The sequence below is a fragment of the Clupea harengus genome, chromosome 6 (assembly GCF_900700415.2).
Source record: "Clupea harengus chromosome 6, Ch_v2.0.2, whole genome shotgun sequence".
In the NCBI taxonomy this organism is placed as follows: Eukaryota; Metazoa; Chordata; class Actinopteri; order Clupeiformes; family Clupeidae; genus Clupea; species Clupea harengus.
In genome coordinates this window covers 13,800,642-13,816,231 of record NC_045157.1, presented here as the reverse complement: position 1 = coordinate 13,816,231, position 15,590 = coordinate 13,800,642, and the positions used below count along the sequence as shown (strand labels likewise).

At 48.9% G+C, this 15,590-nt stretch overlaps 1 protein-coding gene across 1 annotated transcript in view; it reads right to left on the bottom strand.

The window, feature by feature from the left end:
* garre1 (granule associated Rac and RHOG effector 1) overlaps window positions 1-15,590 on the bottom strand; it is a 33,562-nt gene that overhangs the window by 13,485 nt on the left and 4,487 nt on the right. The window contains exons 2-3 of the mRNA XM_031569110.2: window positions 7,046-7,569; window positions 252-473 (exon numbers count right to left, since the gene is read on the bottom strand). Coding sequence (XP_031424970.1) covers window positions 252-473; window positions 7,046-7,531 — 708 coding nt within the window. The 5' untranslated portion in view covers window positions 7,532-7,569. The remainder of the gene's footprint in view (window positions 1-251; window positions 474-7,045; window positions 7,570-15,590) is intronic.

Sequence of the window (15,590 nt, the reverse complement as noted above, 5' to 3'; positions counted from 1 at the left end):
ACTAACACAATCTGCCTTTTTTAAAGCCAGTCAAGTACAGGAGTGGGGGATGGATGTGAAACAAGGATGTCTGTACTGACTGGATCAATTAACTGTAAATACCCACTGCTTTTTGACAGAACATTTCAATGTTTTACTCATAACGTTTTGTGATTATTCAACCCTTTCTTTTTGACAATTAGGCCTTTTTATGCAACATTTAAAACGTTGATAGACCCCCAGACAGACACGCCATTCGGCATTAGCCTTACCTCACAGGCTGCTCTCCATGAGCGGCAGGCTTCGTCCAGCTCGCTGAGGGGGGCGTGCCCGGAGGTGGAGTTCTGGGGACAGGCGCTGTTGGCGTGGCGCTCCTGCGCCTGGGACAGCGCCTCAGCCAGGCACGACTGCGCAGCCGGCTGCACCTTCTGCAACGCCTGCGACAAGAACTGGAAGTGGACCTGCATCACCGTCAGGAAGCATCTGCCCAGCACCTGCACACACGAGAGAAAAATTCAATTTGAATAAATATTGACACAGCTATGCAGAGAGGCATGTTGAAGAACTCAGAATACAGAGAACCGTGTGTGTGTGTGTCTGTTCATAGCTCACCTAATTATCACTCTATCAGTATGACAAGTAGAACAAGATCCACTACTGCTCGTTTGCATATACAAAGCCTCTGCAACAACAAGCTCTGCCTCTATTTACCCCTGCTTGTGTGAAAGCGTGTGTGTGTGTGTCTTTCCCAACTCTTCTCTGAGTTTGTTTACCCATAAACAAGTCGTGCGCCGACCCTAAGCCTGTTACACATCATCTTGGGCAAATCAGATTTCCTGAGTGGAGTCACATGAAACTGCAGCAGCATCAATGCGCCCCTTCATCCCCCCCTGTGCTATTTCTGGCCAGGGACAGTCACAGTCACGCCAGCCCCGACCCCGAGTCAGACACGCGACAGAACCAGTTCCAGATGGGGACAGGGGCAGCTGCGGTGCGTTGCGGTGCAGCTGGATCACAGAGGGGCGAGACCAGTGGATCTGACCCAGACCCACCCCAGACTCAGGCCTCGGGCAGAACGCATGAAGACCAAGTGGACTGATATGCCAAGTGATTAGCAGGCACTGCTGAGGGTTAGTCAGAGCGCTGTGCTGCAGCCGCTGGGTGAGATCACTCAGCTGCAGGAAGCTCCAGAAACAGAAAGGGGATTTGCGTGGTTGAGGGATTGATTCAGCTGAATGTTACATTTTGTGTGATGACACACTACATTGGGACTACATGCTTAGTGTGTTCGGAATATATTACCTTGAGTTGTCCATTAACGGGTTGAAGTGGCTATAAATGTCAATGTCAAAATGGTTGGACAGACAGATTTCCCCCATTTTAAAAAGTCATTGAGTACTGATAGTGAGCATCAGATGACTATGGACATCAATTCAACATCTTTCTATTCTATTTAGTCTGCACACCTATGCAGTTAAGCATACACTTGGATGCATGTGTTTGCCTTGCCAACCTTATTCATCATGTTTTCTTAAGACTGACGGTGCACATTCAAAGACGGCCATCAGTGGCACAGCCGTAGTAACTGCTGGGTCTCTCGGTAGCCTCCAGTCCAGAACACTGCTGAGTGGACTGTCTGCACAGGAACAAGTCAGAAGTCACTGTCTCAGTCTCTTCTCTCTCCCGGGCAGACACACACACTCTCTCTCCCACACACACTCTCTCTCTCACCCACACACACACTCTTCCTGTCTTTCTTTCTCCCTCTCACACACACACACAGTCTCCCTGTCTTTCTTTCTCCCTCTCACATACACGCTGTTTCTCTCACAGACACACAGACAGACACTCTCTCTCTCTCTCTCTCTCTCTCTCTCTCTCTCTCTCTCTCTCTCTCTCTCTCTCTCTCTCTCTCTCTCTCTCTCTCTCTCTCTCTCTCTCTCTCTCTCTCTGCTCAGCACTCCACTCTTCCTTAATAGGGAAGCAGAGACTGGGCCATGAATCATCAGAACCAGAGTCAAGGCCAGAATGCCATCACCTCAGGACACAAAGCCAACACACACACCCACTTCACCTGCTGCTACTGCTGGCCAGCACACTTAGTCAGCTCCAACAGCAACAAATATCATTCCTGCTTTTCTGCAGTGGCGAGTGTTGAAGCTTTACACAGAGATGCTGACTGACACACACACACACACACACACACACACACACACACACACACACACACACACACACACACACACACACACACACACACACACACACACACACACACACACACACACACACACACACACACACACACACTTCTGTGGTTAAGAATAAAAAACAGAGGTGACACAACCATGGTCATATGGTGTTGTGAGGTGCCACAGAAACAAGAATGTAGCCTGTGACTGTGAGCACACACACACACACACAGCACTACACTCACAGGTGAAATGACTGCGCGCGCACAGACACACACTGTGAGCGCACACACACAGCACTACACTCACAGGTGGAATGACTGCGCACACACACACAGTTCCTCTGCATTCAGGGTTGGGCCTTGAGTTTCAGGTATGTGCTGGAAATACCTTAGGGCTGAACAGAGAGACAGAAATATGCTGCCCGGTTCTCAAGGCAGACGGGAAAAACCAGAGGCCAAGCCATCCTCATTCCTCAGTGGCGCGCACACACACACACACACACACACACACACACACACACACACACACACACACACACACACACACACACACACACACACACACACACACACACACACACACACACACACACACACACACACACACACACACACACACACACACGGCTGTGACATATCAGAGGTAGTTTGTGAAAATGTATCGAGAAAGTTAGCTGGCCATCAACCTCCGCATCTCACCACAGGCCGAGGTCACCAAACACAGACCTGCCCTCAAGTTGGAGGCCCTCTGGGAGATGAGACATGAGACTCTACTCCACTGGCCGGCTGGCTTCCTCTCAACCCCTCGCTCACACGGTCTCCCACTGTGCCTAACGATCTCTCAAACATTCATCGTTTCTCTGTCACACCCATCTAACTCCGTCTCACTTTGACCCTCACACTCATGTGTTCATTTCTCAGCCTCACACTGTTTCTCTCCTACTCCCTCATTACTCTCTCTTTCTCTCTCTCTCACTCATTCCATCTTTCATCTCCCTGTCTCTCGTTCTCACTCACTCATTTGGTTACTGTCTCCCTCCCTCCTTCTAACTTGCTCTCCCCATCTCTCTCAGTGTCTGTCTCCATGAGTCCAGGAGCTCACACACAGCCCTCTAATAAAGCCTGACATTCTCAGGCATATTTGGCAGCCAGTACCCTCAGAGCAGCCAGCGAGGCGGACTGTTATAAAAAACACACACACACATTTTTGTTTTTCTCACTGTCTGGTCTTTTGGATTTCTTGGTAATGGGGTGAAAGAGGGAAATAAAAAAATAAAAAAGGAAGAAGCAGCAGATGAATGAAAAAATGAAAGACAAATAAAAAAAAAACATCCATTTCTTCACAACATCTCTCTCTCTCCACATACCACAGTTCCCACAACACGGCACGCCGGCTAAATTTATCTGATGGAGCGGGGGGTCTGATCTCCCTCACACCCTCTGAACGTCACATAACCACTCTGGCGGAACCACACAACTGCCCCCCCCACACACACCCACCCCCACCAATCCAGGAGCTCCACTGTACTTAATCAGTAGGAGAGTGTCAAGAGAAGGGTGTCGAAAAAAAATGTCCAGGGAATCCAGCGCTTATAAATGTCAATTGAGCAGAAAATCCCAGCAGGTCTCTTGTTCAACAGTGACAGCAGGACGTCGCGGTAGCGTTCTCGTTGGCTTCTGGGAGTGTTTTCATGGCCACACAGACCTACTTCCACAGAGTGAGAGTAACAGACTTGTCACTTGTGTGACAAGAAACGATTGTGTCCCAAAAAAAAAAAAAAAACTCCCGGAGAAACTGATGGTTAGGAAATTGATCAAAGGCCTTTAGAAATACAATCCACCCACAGGCTTGCTTTCAACATTGGCCTCCTTGTCCATCCTGGCCTAAACATCGACATCTCTAGCCTGCCAAGCCTCTGCACGCTGATGTGACACAACAGCACCCAGAAGAACCGTAAACACGCGGGCGCAGTACCCAGCACTGGGTTTCCAGCAGTCCTGCGTCTTGGCATCATTAGGCCCGGGGCGGAAGGGAGGAGAACCCTGGCGGATGAATGTGACGCTCCGGGCTGCTCTAAATCGGCCTCTGGTGTGTGGCCAGCGCCCCGGCTGTTTGTCTCTGCGGATCACTGGGATCCCTTTACCACGCGGCTGGGTTTGCCCCACACCACAGCGCCACAGAGAGGGACAGAATTAGGGATTGTGGTTGGAGGAGTCTTTCCTGTTCCACACACAGGCGGCCACATCCAGAGCCCTTTTCCACTTCTGCTCCCACTCCTACATGTCTGGGCCTTCGCCGCCGTCTAACGCTCCATTTCCACAGGGAGGACAATGCAGTAATGCAAGCTTCCAAAATAACCAGACTGCACTTCATGCAGACAACTTCATAAACAATACTCCGATCAGACAAGAGATGTCTTACAGATTGACCTAGAGACAATACTAGAGCCTATTTCTGTATAATAACCAACACTAAATGTAGCCAGCTGTGAACTAGGGCAAATTAATTCATGATGTGTCAACCTCCGTCTACGCTGTTGTGTTCATTTAACGCTTTGTGTGTGCGAGATGACATTTTTATATCTAAACTTTGCTCTGATGTGTTCTGTAGTATTAAATACATACAACATCCACGCCAAAAAGTTAGGATAACTGACATAAGAATATGAAAAATAATCTACATCAGGCTTTTCTAGTTGTTATTATTGATTGGACAGTGGAGAGCAGACAGGAAGCGAGTAGGAGAGAGATGGGGAGTGGGCTCGGGAAGTGACCTCAGGCCGGATTCGAAACTGGGCCCCGTGGGCACTACAACCGTACAATGGTGTGGAGCGCCGCGGGCACTAGACCCGTACAATGGTGTGGAGCGCCGCGGGCACTAGACCCGTACAATGGTGTGGAGCGCCGCGGGCACTAGACCCGTACAATGGTGTGGAGCAGTGATGCTGACGCTGCTCTATGGCTTCCCTCTACATCAGTCATTCTTAATATAAAGTCTTTTCTCTGTGCATCTCATGAGCAAAACCCTAAAGCCTTTGGCGATACAGACCTCTACGGGTCTCACTCTAGTATATGAAATAACCCACTGTATTAAAAAAATATATATAATAAAATACTGGGTCGTTTAAGTTCTCAGTCCTCAGGCTCGTCCCAGTGGATCCATCTCTGGGTGACATGTCTCAACAGACCACCGCAGAGGCGCTCCAAGGACAGACCGTGACATGACGTGGGCATAAAAGCATTTTATTTTTATTTTAACTGCCGACCTAACTGTGCCATTGTGTCTTGTGTCTTGTGTTCTGGCTCATGCAAGTCCCAATGGCGCCACCGCACATATCGACACACAAGAACACCAAAAGGCTGGGAGGTTCTCGACGTCTCAAGAGGGCTGTAGCGACAGATGAGACACCTCAACAGGTTTCAATCACAGGCTGGAGACGGCATTCCAGTGTGACACTCCTGGTCACTGGTTTAACACATGGCCAAAATTACAGGACGGCACAGGGGCCTCCCGCAGTGATCCCTGCAGTCTGGTGCCATCCACCACCCACTAGCTCATAGATGAAAGGAGAGAGTGGAAGTCAAGCAGCCGCTGGTTTAGGGCCAGTGTGACAGCATGACACTAAGACTGTACACCCATGCTAATGACTGACTAACTGATGAGGGCAAGTAACAAACAAAAACTCAAGGTGTTAATTTATATTTAGTGCTCAAGGTGTTCGTTTACATTTGCCTCCAAAGGAAAAGTATCCATGGTCAGGTTTGTGACAGGTTTGTGAACTATGATCTGTGCGTGACTTGAAGTAGCTTGAGGGAGGCAAGTTGTGTTCAAAGCTCTGAGTAAGCTATACTCACTGCTAAAGGTTGGACGTGCTTTTTGATACCTTAAGATGGATTTGCCTATTTAAGACAGCACAAATGTTTTGGAGAGGCTTTGAAGTATGTGATCTGCGTGGCGTAAAGAGCAACGCGTGCAGGTGTTTGTGTGTGCATGAGGATATGTATGTGCTTGTGTCCAAATCTCCTGGAGTAGTCCTGCTTGCTGGCCTTTTCACATATCGGTGTTGCTGCAGCCACCAGCCTCAGGCCTAGAAACAGGTGCCAGCCAGTTACTGAGAGCCAGCAGCCCTGTGAATGACTCAGAACCACACACGCACGCACGCACGCACGCACGCACGCGAACGCAGCAACAGCATCAACAACCCTAAAGACCATAATACTCACAAGGCCACATCGTTTCCTATAGGTCTGAAACAGACTTCCACAATTATTTTAAAACCAATGACTGACGTCAGGAGCTCTAATTCAGTGGTGCCCGACACATTTATTTCTAGCCACAGAGGCAATGAAACCATGGCCGGCCCACCTCTGTTTACACTGGAGGGACACGCTAGTAGAAACCCCCCCATGTGCTACTGGAGTCAGACGCCAAAGAGTCAGCGTCCAACTTCAGAGTCAGCGCCGACACCGACACCCGAGTCCACAGCAGATACACTGCACCACTGTGTCAGCCGGAGACACTGCCATCAGGGTCAAAGGTGAGGTCAGGGTGTCTGCCCTGTGAGCCCCACGCAGAATGAAACACACCACGCACTCACCTATGGTTTTTCCTCTCGGCACAGTGCATTCTAGTGTGCACAGTACATACATTTCCTTTGTGTGTGTGTGTGTGTGTGTGTGTGTGTGTGTGTCCCAATCAGATATGGGAGTTATTAATCACAGAACAGCGATGTCTGTTTTGCAGACAATGCTATTTTACCCTCCGGTACCTGTATGATATACTAACCCATACTAAGTGTAGACAGCTATGTGTACAACAGAAATGTGTTTCATACGACTGCATGGCTGTGTAGAAGTAGCGTAATCGCTCACCTCCACGTCCTGCAGGCTGAAGTCGTTCTGGTCTTTAAAGTTGGCGGCGCCGGCGCTCAGCTCCATGAGCATCTTGGCGATCTCGGGCTTGATGGCCGCAGTCAGCCGGCTGGCTGCCTCCATCACGTGCTCCTGCACGTCCTTCAGCTGCGTGGCCGCCTTGGAGTAGTGCGAGTTGCGGAAGACGCTGCTGAACAGCTCGGTGAGGAAGGCGCTGGCGCGGCAGAAGACGTTCAGCGCGTCCAGGTACTTGGAGATGCCCTGCTGGATGTCGGCCACCGCCGTGCTGGGCACCGGTTGCGGTTGGCACGGCGCCAGTTGGGGGGGAGGGCCCGCCGTGCAGGAGGAGCCCAGTGGGGCGCTGAGGGTCCGGCTCAGGTCAGGCATCTGGTACTGCTGGTGCTGCTGCACTTTCTGCTTGGACCCGCCCAGCAAAAAGCGCCGTTTGTAGTCCATTTTAGTCTCCTGCGCGCTGCAACAATACATAAGGGGTGAGCGGACCCTGGCGGAGGCCTTCTCTCTCTCTCTCTCTCACACACACACTTGCGCTCACACTCTAGCCCCCGCCTACTTCCTGCTACGCTCACACACAACCACACACACGCCTCCCGCTCTCAACCTCAACTGCCCTGCGCTCCACAGTGTCCACCCCTGGAGTTAGGTGGACAGACTGTTTAGAAACTCCATCTGGGGAAGGTGCATCTCAGGGAGGGATGGCTAAAGAGAACAAGCAGAGAGAAAGATAGGAGAGAGAGAGAAGGGGGGGAACAGAGTCTGTGACGCGTGCAGTCCTGCTGCAACTCACGCTGCGCCGTCGACGGGGAAGGGGGGGAACGCGGAACCTCGCGGTTCTCCGCTGAATATTTAGGCTCGCACTTGGAGAGGCAGAACAGCGGCCGAGCTCTCAGAGGTGCGGCAGGGTCTGCGCTCGTTCCAAGCGGAGGTTCGGTTCAGGGAAAGCTCCTGCGAGCGTCATCTAGCCTTTAGATCGGCAGTGGAGAAACCCCGCACCTATCACACCCCTGTGTATAAACCTCTACCAATAAAAATCATACAAAAGAGTCTAAAAAGCTGTAAGCAGAGCGATCATCAGGGGGGAGAGCTACAGCCGTGTCACTGTTCTAGGGCAGCGGACGAAAAAGCTCAAGCACGGAACGCTGTAGACGTGCAGAGGGGATTCTGGGAGCCAGGCAGGTCCTGCCGCTGTTTGAATCAAGCGCTGGGATGGAGGGTGGTTGGGTTGGGGTGGGGGCTCAGGGAGGTCTGAGGGGGCTGACAGATCCAGGCGGTCAGACCGGGGCTGGTTGGCTGAAGCTGAAGGCTGCTGGGAAGTCTGTGGCCTCCTCCTATGTGTGGGCTACAGCCAGATGAGGTAGTTATCACTCACTGCGGAAACGTGCCTCAGCGTAAGCGAGGGTGACTGAGCGAGTGTGTGTGTGTGTGTGTGTGTGTGTGTGTGTGTTTATATGCGTGTCCAGGCCAGGCCTCTCCACTAACGCAGTCTGGAGCCGATGATAGCGCAGAGTCTCTGTAAGGCCTCTAGGTCATTTCCTGAAAATAAAAAGAAAGACAGAGAGAGAATCAGAACACTATCATACGGAAGGATATGCTTTTGTTTCAAACACAGTTTCTTTCCTGTTGAATTCAGCTATTGAGGATGGTGCCTTTACTAAAAATCTGTGGTGACGTTCAGACTAGGGATGGGCATTCGATTAAATTGTCTTAATCGATCGTCGGGAGAATTAACGATCGATTTTCGATTAATCATTAATATTTTTATATTAAAATTCACTATTTATAGGCTATATTAAAATGCAGTGAAAATAGAAAAAAACACAGCGTGTTTCCTCATTGAGATCTTTATTACAAGATGAACAACTCTTGTGGCAGTTAAACTTGCAAGATGGACAACTCTTGTGGCAGTTAAACGGGACCCGTTCAATGGTTACACTTGAAAATATGCGCTGCTGTACTCTTAAGCAGCGGAGCCGACAGCTAGAAGCCGGTGCTCATAAACACAACTTTTTTTTTCTCTCTAACTAATTAATCTCACATTTTGAAATTCATTCATCTAGATTCATCGTGATTAAAAGTTTGTTTTCTTCTCAAGACTAAATCTTATAAATTAACGAGTAATCACTTCAGACAGCGTGTATTTTAGACACTGTTGTTCAATTGTATTTTTTTCGTGCTCTCTCGCCGTCATACAAGGAATATATGCGAGACACAATGGTGCCCCTCGACGGTAAATCGTAAGAATTGTCCCCTGAAGCAATTCGAATCACCTCAGTCAGCCCACCGTCTTCAACTATGTTGATGGGCCGACAGTCACCGGCAACCTAAACTGCTACAGCGTTGGTAACCTTTTCACGGACTGGTCTAGTTAATTTCCTAGAGAAGTCGTGGAGTGTGGGTTGGCGACCATCTAACCTGGGACTGCTTTCTGTCGGGTGCTTTGCATTAAGGTGATAACTTAAAGACGAGCTGCTTCTGTAATAGCTACATTCAGCTTGACAAATGCTACATACAACTTTAGTTTTGTCGATTGTTCTGTCATTTTGCCTCTTAAACAGAAACTTTCCGCCCAACAATCCCTCAGCTCTCTCTATCTTCAACTACCGTCTCGGTCTCTTCTATCTAACTGACTTGCAGACACGCGGCAGTTTCGTGCCATGGGTCAACGCGCACCGGAAGTAAACAAAGTTGCGTTAACTGCGTTCAAATATTTTATTGCATTAACTTGTTAATTCAGATACGCCCCCTAGCGGTCGCGCGGCCGCGACCGGGCTGATAACATCTTAATTACGTGCATGTAGCCACAAAAATAAAAAACATTTTACCATAAAAAGACTTGTATCTGAAAAGCACTAATACTGCCAGAAGCACACGTAATATCAAATGCCTGTGTTCAGCAGGTCATTAGAAAACGACCAAAAGAAAAACGTGGTGTGCCCCCTGCTGTGCCCCACCCCCTGACGCCTCCTCAAACTAATCGTCCATTTAAACATGCTATCTTTGCCAAAATGTCTTGTTTTCTGCCATGAAAAAATCGTTATCTATCCAAACAACTAAATGATGACACTGAATAGTTTAACTGAGGATATTATTGTGGTTTATTTATGTACTCACATCACAGCACAAAACATGCCTCCATTTCCCATATCATATGATCTCAATCTTCTCGAGCTCCTCATGGCCATGACAAATATATATATTTTTAAAACATACCTGAATAATCAAAGCCATATATCTCTTCTACGAAACTGTGTAGTTTTTATTGGCCACAGTACATTTTATTCCTTGTTCTACGTTCATTTTCATGTCTAGTGCCCACAAACCAACCACTTCCTGTAACAGACGACCGCATTCAAAATGCCTGTTTCTCCAATCCAGTTACTATAAACTGATTGACACCTATTCTATCCAATAGTACTCATTCTCATGTTTACAATGGTATGCCCATTGCCTGTCTTTGAATAATATTACGATGTGATTGGTCCACGCGTAACCGAAGGTTCTCTGGTGCGCTTTCCATGCGCCAGAGCAGTCATTCCCAGCACTAGCTTTGCGCATTCAACACGACACGTGGAGTTCGCCTATGGACACAATTGGAACAGCTGGATTGTGTCCTAGACATGACATGTAAGTATCTATATCTGCATTTATGTTTTCAGACACGCATAATACTATTAGTATGCACTTTGGTATGTTCTCACAATATTGGCTTGCCTATGTATTTGTCTGGCATATTAGCAAGCCTGCTAGCAAGTTCGCTAACGTTAGCTACATGCTATTTTTGCTGTGTTGTGTGCTCATAATGTAAACTATGTAAATACATATCTGTATGTATGGTTTCACACACGCTTAATACTATTGGTATGCATTTTTGTACGTTTCCAAATTATTGGCTTGCCTATGTATTTGTCTGGCATATTAGCAAGCCTGCTAGCAAGTTCGCTAACGTTAGCTACATGCTATTTTTGCTGTGTTGTGTCCTACTGATGTAAACTATACATGTATCTGCATGTATTCGTTCACACACGCATAATACTATTAGCATACATTTTGGTATGTATGGCATGTTATATTTCTCCTGTTGTGTACTCTCTATGTCTGCATCTTTCTTGTTTTTAGTTGCATATTGTGTTTGGTTATTTTACAATGTCTTTATTTTTTTTGCTGGATTGCTGAGTTGTTTGTGTAACATTTGCCAATTGATTTATTTTTTCCAGAGAGATGTCCCTGCAGGAGATGCATCTGTCCGCTCCCCACTCATTTCATCTCATCTGAACAGATCTCATCAGAACAGAACTCATCTCATCTTATCCCTCCACACCCACACCCCACTACACCACCACACCCCACTACACCACCTCCACACACCACCACACCCCACTACACCACCTCCACACTACACCACCTCCACACACCACCACCACACACCACTACACCACCTCCACACGCCTCCACACACCACTACACCACCTCCACACGCCTCCACACACCACTACACCACCTCCACACACCACTACACCACCTCCACACACCACTACACCACCTCCACACCCCACTACACACCTCCACACACCTCCACACACCACTACAACCACCTCCACACACCACCACACACCTCCACACGCCTCCACACCCCACTACACCACCTCCACACCCCACTACAACACCTCCACACGCCTCCACACCCCACTACACCACCTCCACACACCACTACACACCTCCACACCCCACTACAACACCTCCACACGCCTCCACACACCACTACACCACCTCCACACGCCTCCACACACCTCCACACACCACTACACCACCTCCACACACCACTACACACCTCCACACACCACTACACCACCTCCACACACCACTACACCACCTCCACACCCCACTACACCACCTCCACACCCACTACACCACCTCCACACACCACTCCACACACCACTACACCACCTCCACACCCCACCACACACCACTACACCACCTCCACACCCCACTACACCACCTCCACTACACCACCTCCACACACCACTACACCACCTCCACACGCCTCCACACACCACTACACCACTACACACCTCCACACACCACTACACCACCTCCACACCCCCACTACACCACCTCCACACCCCACTACACCACCTCCACACACCACTACACACCTCCACACACCACTACACCCCTCCACACCCCACTACACACCTCCACACACCACTACACCACCTCCACACCCCACTACACCACCTCCACACACCACTACACCACCTCCACACACCACTACACCACCTCCACACGCCTCCACACACCACTACACCACCTCCACACACCACTACACCACCTCCACACCCCACTACACCACCTCCACACACCACCTCCACACACCACCTCCACACACCACTACACCACCTCCACACACCACCACACACCTCCACACGCCTCCACACCCCACTACACCACCTCCACACCCCACTACAACACCTCCACACGCCTCCACACCCCACTACACCACCTCCACACACCACTACACACCTCCACACCCCACTACAACACCTCCACACGCCTCCACACACCACTACACCACCTCCACACGCCTCCACACACCTCCACACACCACTACACCACCTCCACACACCACTACACACCTCCACACACCACTACACCACCTCCACACACCACTACACCACCTCCACACCCCACTACACCACCTCCACACCCCACTACACCACCTCCACACACCACTCCACACACCACTACACCACCTCCACACCCCACCACACACCACTACACCACCTCCACACCCCACTACACCACCTCCACTACACCACCTCCACACACCACTACACCACCTCCACACGCCTCCACACACCACTACACCACTACACACCTCCACACACCACTACACCACCTCCACACCCCACTACACCACCTCCACACCCCACTACACCACCTCCACACACCACTACACACCTCCACACACCACTACACCCCCTCCACACCCCACTACACACCTCCACACACCACTACACCACCTCCACACCCCACTACACCACCTCCACACACCACTACACCACCTCCACACACCACTACACCACCTCCACACGCCTCCACACACCACTACACCACCTCCACACACCACTACACCACCTCCACACCCCACTACACCACCTCCACACCCCACTACACCACCTCCACACCCCACTACACCACCTCCACACACCACTACACACCTCCACACACCACTACACCCCCTCCACACCCCACTACACACCTCCACACACCACTACACCACCTCCACACCCCACTACACCACCTCCACACACCACTACACCACCTCCACACACCACTACACCACCTCCACACGCCTCCACACACCACTACACCACCTCCACACACCACTACACCACCTCCACACCCCACTACACCACCTCCACACACCACCTCCACACACCACCTCCACACCCCACCACACACCACCACAAAACATACATGATGTACTTTTGAGTACAAAACCACAAAACATACATGATGTACTTTTATATGGATCTGGATAGGTTTTTGGGTATATTTTGGAGAGGCTATAGACCATCATATGTGTTGTCACAATAAATTACAATATATTACATTGAAATTAATTCAGAATGGTTTGCTGTAGTACAGAAGGCAAGAAAAAAGTATGAATTCTTGATGTACAGTGACAGGTACTGGATTTTGTATTTGGTGAGGTTGGAGAGGTTATGAGACACTTGGAGACGCCTAAAGGTATCATATGGAAACTGATGTGTAACACTTGTAAACTTTTGTCTATCTGCTTCAAATTTTTTACACACACTGTCAAGATGTTGTTGCATCAGGAAATGTAAATGTTAGTTTCCTATGACATTCAAAACCCAGTTCTACACTGAAACATAAAAAAAACACTAGGCGTTTTATGTTTTTTTTCTGACAAAAATGTTGGTTTTGCTGCACTGAAATGTAAACTAAAATGACATAATAAAACACTTTAACTGATTGCATTTGATGGGCCAAGTATCTTCTTTAATTTAAGCCATGAATGGTTATTATGCAATGTTTAGAACCATAGATATTCAAGTTTTAAATGGGACAGTGCAATATAGGCGGAAATTGTCAAAAATACCCTCTGAATTAACAGGTTAATCTCGGCCACAATAATCTCATAGAATAACGTGTTAACTTTGACAGCCCTAAAATAAATAAATTACACGCACACTACGCAACAGAACATGCATTAGTTTTAATCGATGAAAAAATAATTTCATCGAGGAAATTCTTAATGATCAATTAATCAATCGTTGATTAATTATGCCCATCCCTAGTTCAGACCATGTACATCCTTTTGTATAAATGTTCAGGAACCTGTTCAAAATGAAAAAGTAAATTCTCCTCAAGATGATTTTAACTACGAGTGATTTTCTTCTTCATGTAATGGGGCAAGACACGGTCAGTGACACTTAGAAGACCCATGACTCATAAGCCATGAAGCTAGGGAGAGCGTGGTGACAACGTTGCATTGTTCCTGAACAGTGCCCATCTGTTTGCAGTGGACACCAAATGCAGGGGTGACAATATGAGCATTGACACACAGACAGTGAAGGGCCCATAAGAAACCGGCTGTCTCTGTTGCCACTTACTGTATTGCTTGTTGTCTTATACAAATGGGCCTGCTCCTATTTGCATGACTGTGAGGAGTGTCAACCCATGCCCGTAAGTGTGTGTGTGTGTGTGTGTGTGTGTGTGTGTGTCAACACAGGTTTACATAGTTTCCCCTCATCTGCCCAGTTCTGGTTTTCACTCAGCTCTTCACTTGCCTTGGAAGGCAGGAACCCTACATCTCTATCTGCATGCAGCTACAACCCAGATGAATACCGCAAGTCCCTCACTACAGAAGACACACAACACGACAACAGACACAGCACCGCACACAGATCTGGATAGTACGGGGACACACCCTTATCTGGGGGCATGAACTTTAGAGACACTGGAGGCAGTTCCAATTCCCAACAGCCCTTGCTACTGTTAGCATTGGACGTGATATTACACACACACTTCACCAGACAGCGAGTGAGCGAGCATCTGTGTGGCACTCACTCACGGGCCTATCCAGAGTTTCCATCAGTCTGCACACCACAATCCCCCAGCCTGGGTGTTATCAGTGATGGAGCCACGACACACCCATGGGGTGCATCGAGCGGAGTTTGTTTTTCATTGTGTGTACAGCGCTGGGATGGTGGGGCGCAATGTCATGACGACCTGGCAAGGGAATGCTTTGTGTGTGTGTGTGTGTGTGTGTGTGTGTGTGTGTGTGTGTGTGTGTGTGTGTGTGTGTGTGTGTGTGTGTGTATTTGGTAGGGATGAGCATTGCCAGATGGAAAAAAAACATGCAACAGCCTTTTTCCTCCTGATAAGTCCGGAAGCAGCCGTGTCACTGCACAGTCCCCTCTGTTTTTATCAGGCAGCAAAACATTCCAGAACCCTGGGCTGTTTATCGCTAGTGTTCCACTGACCACCACATCTCACT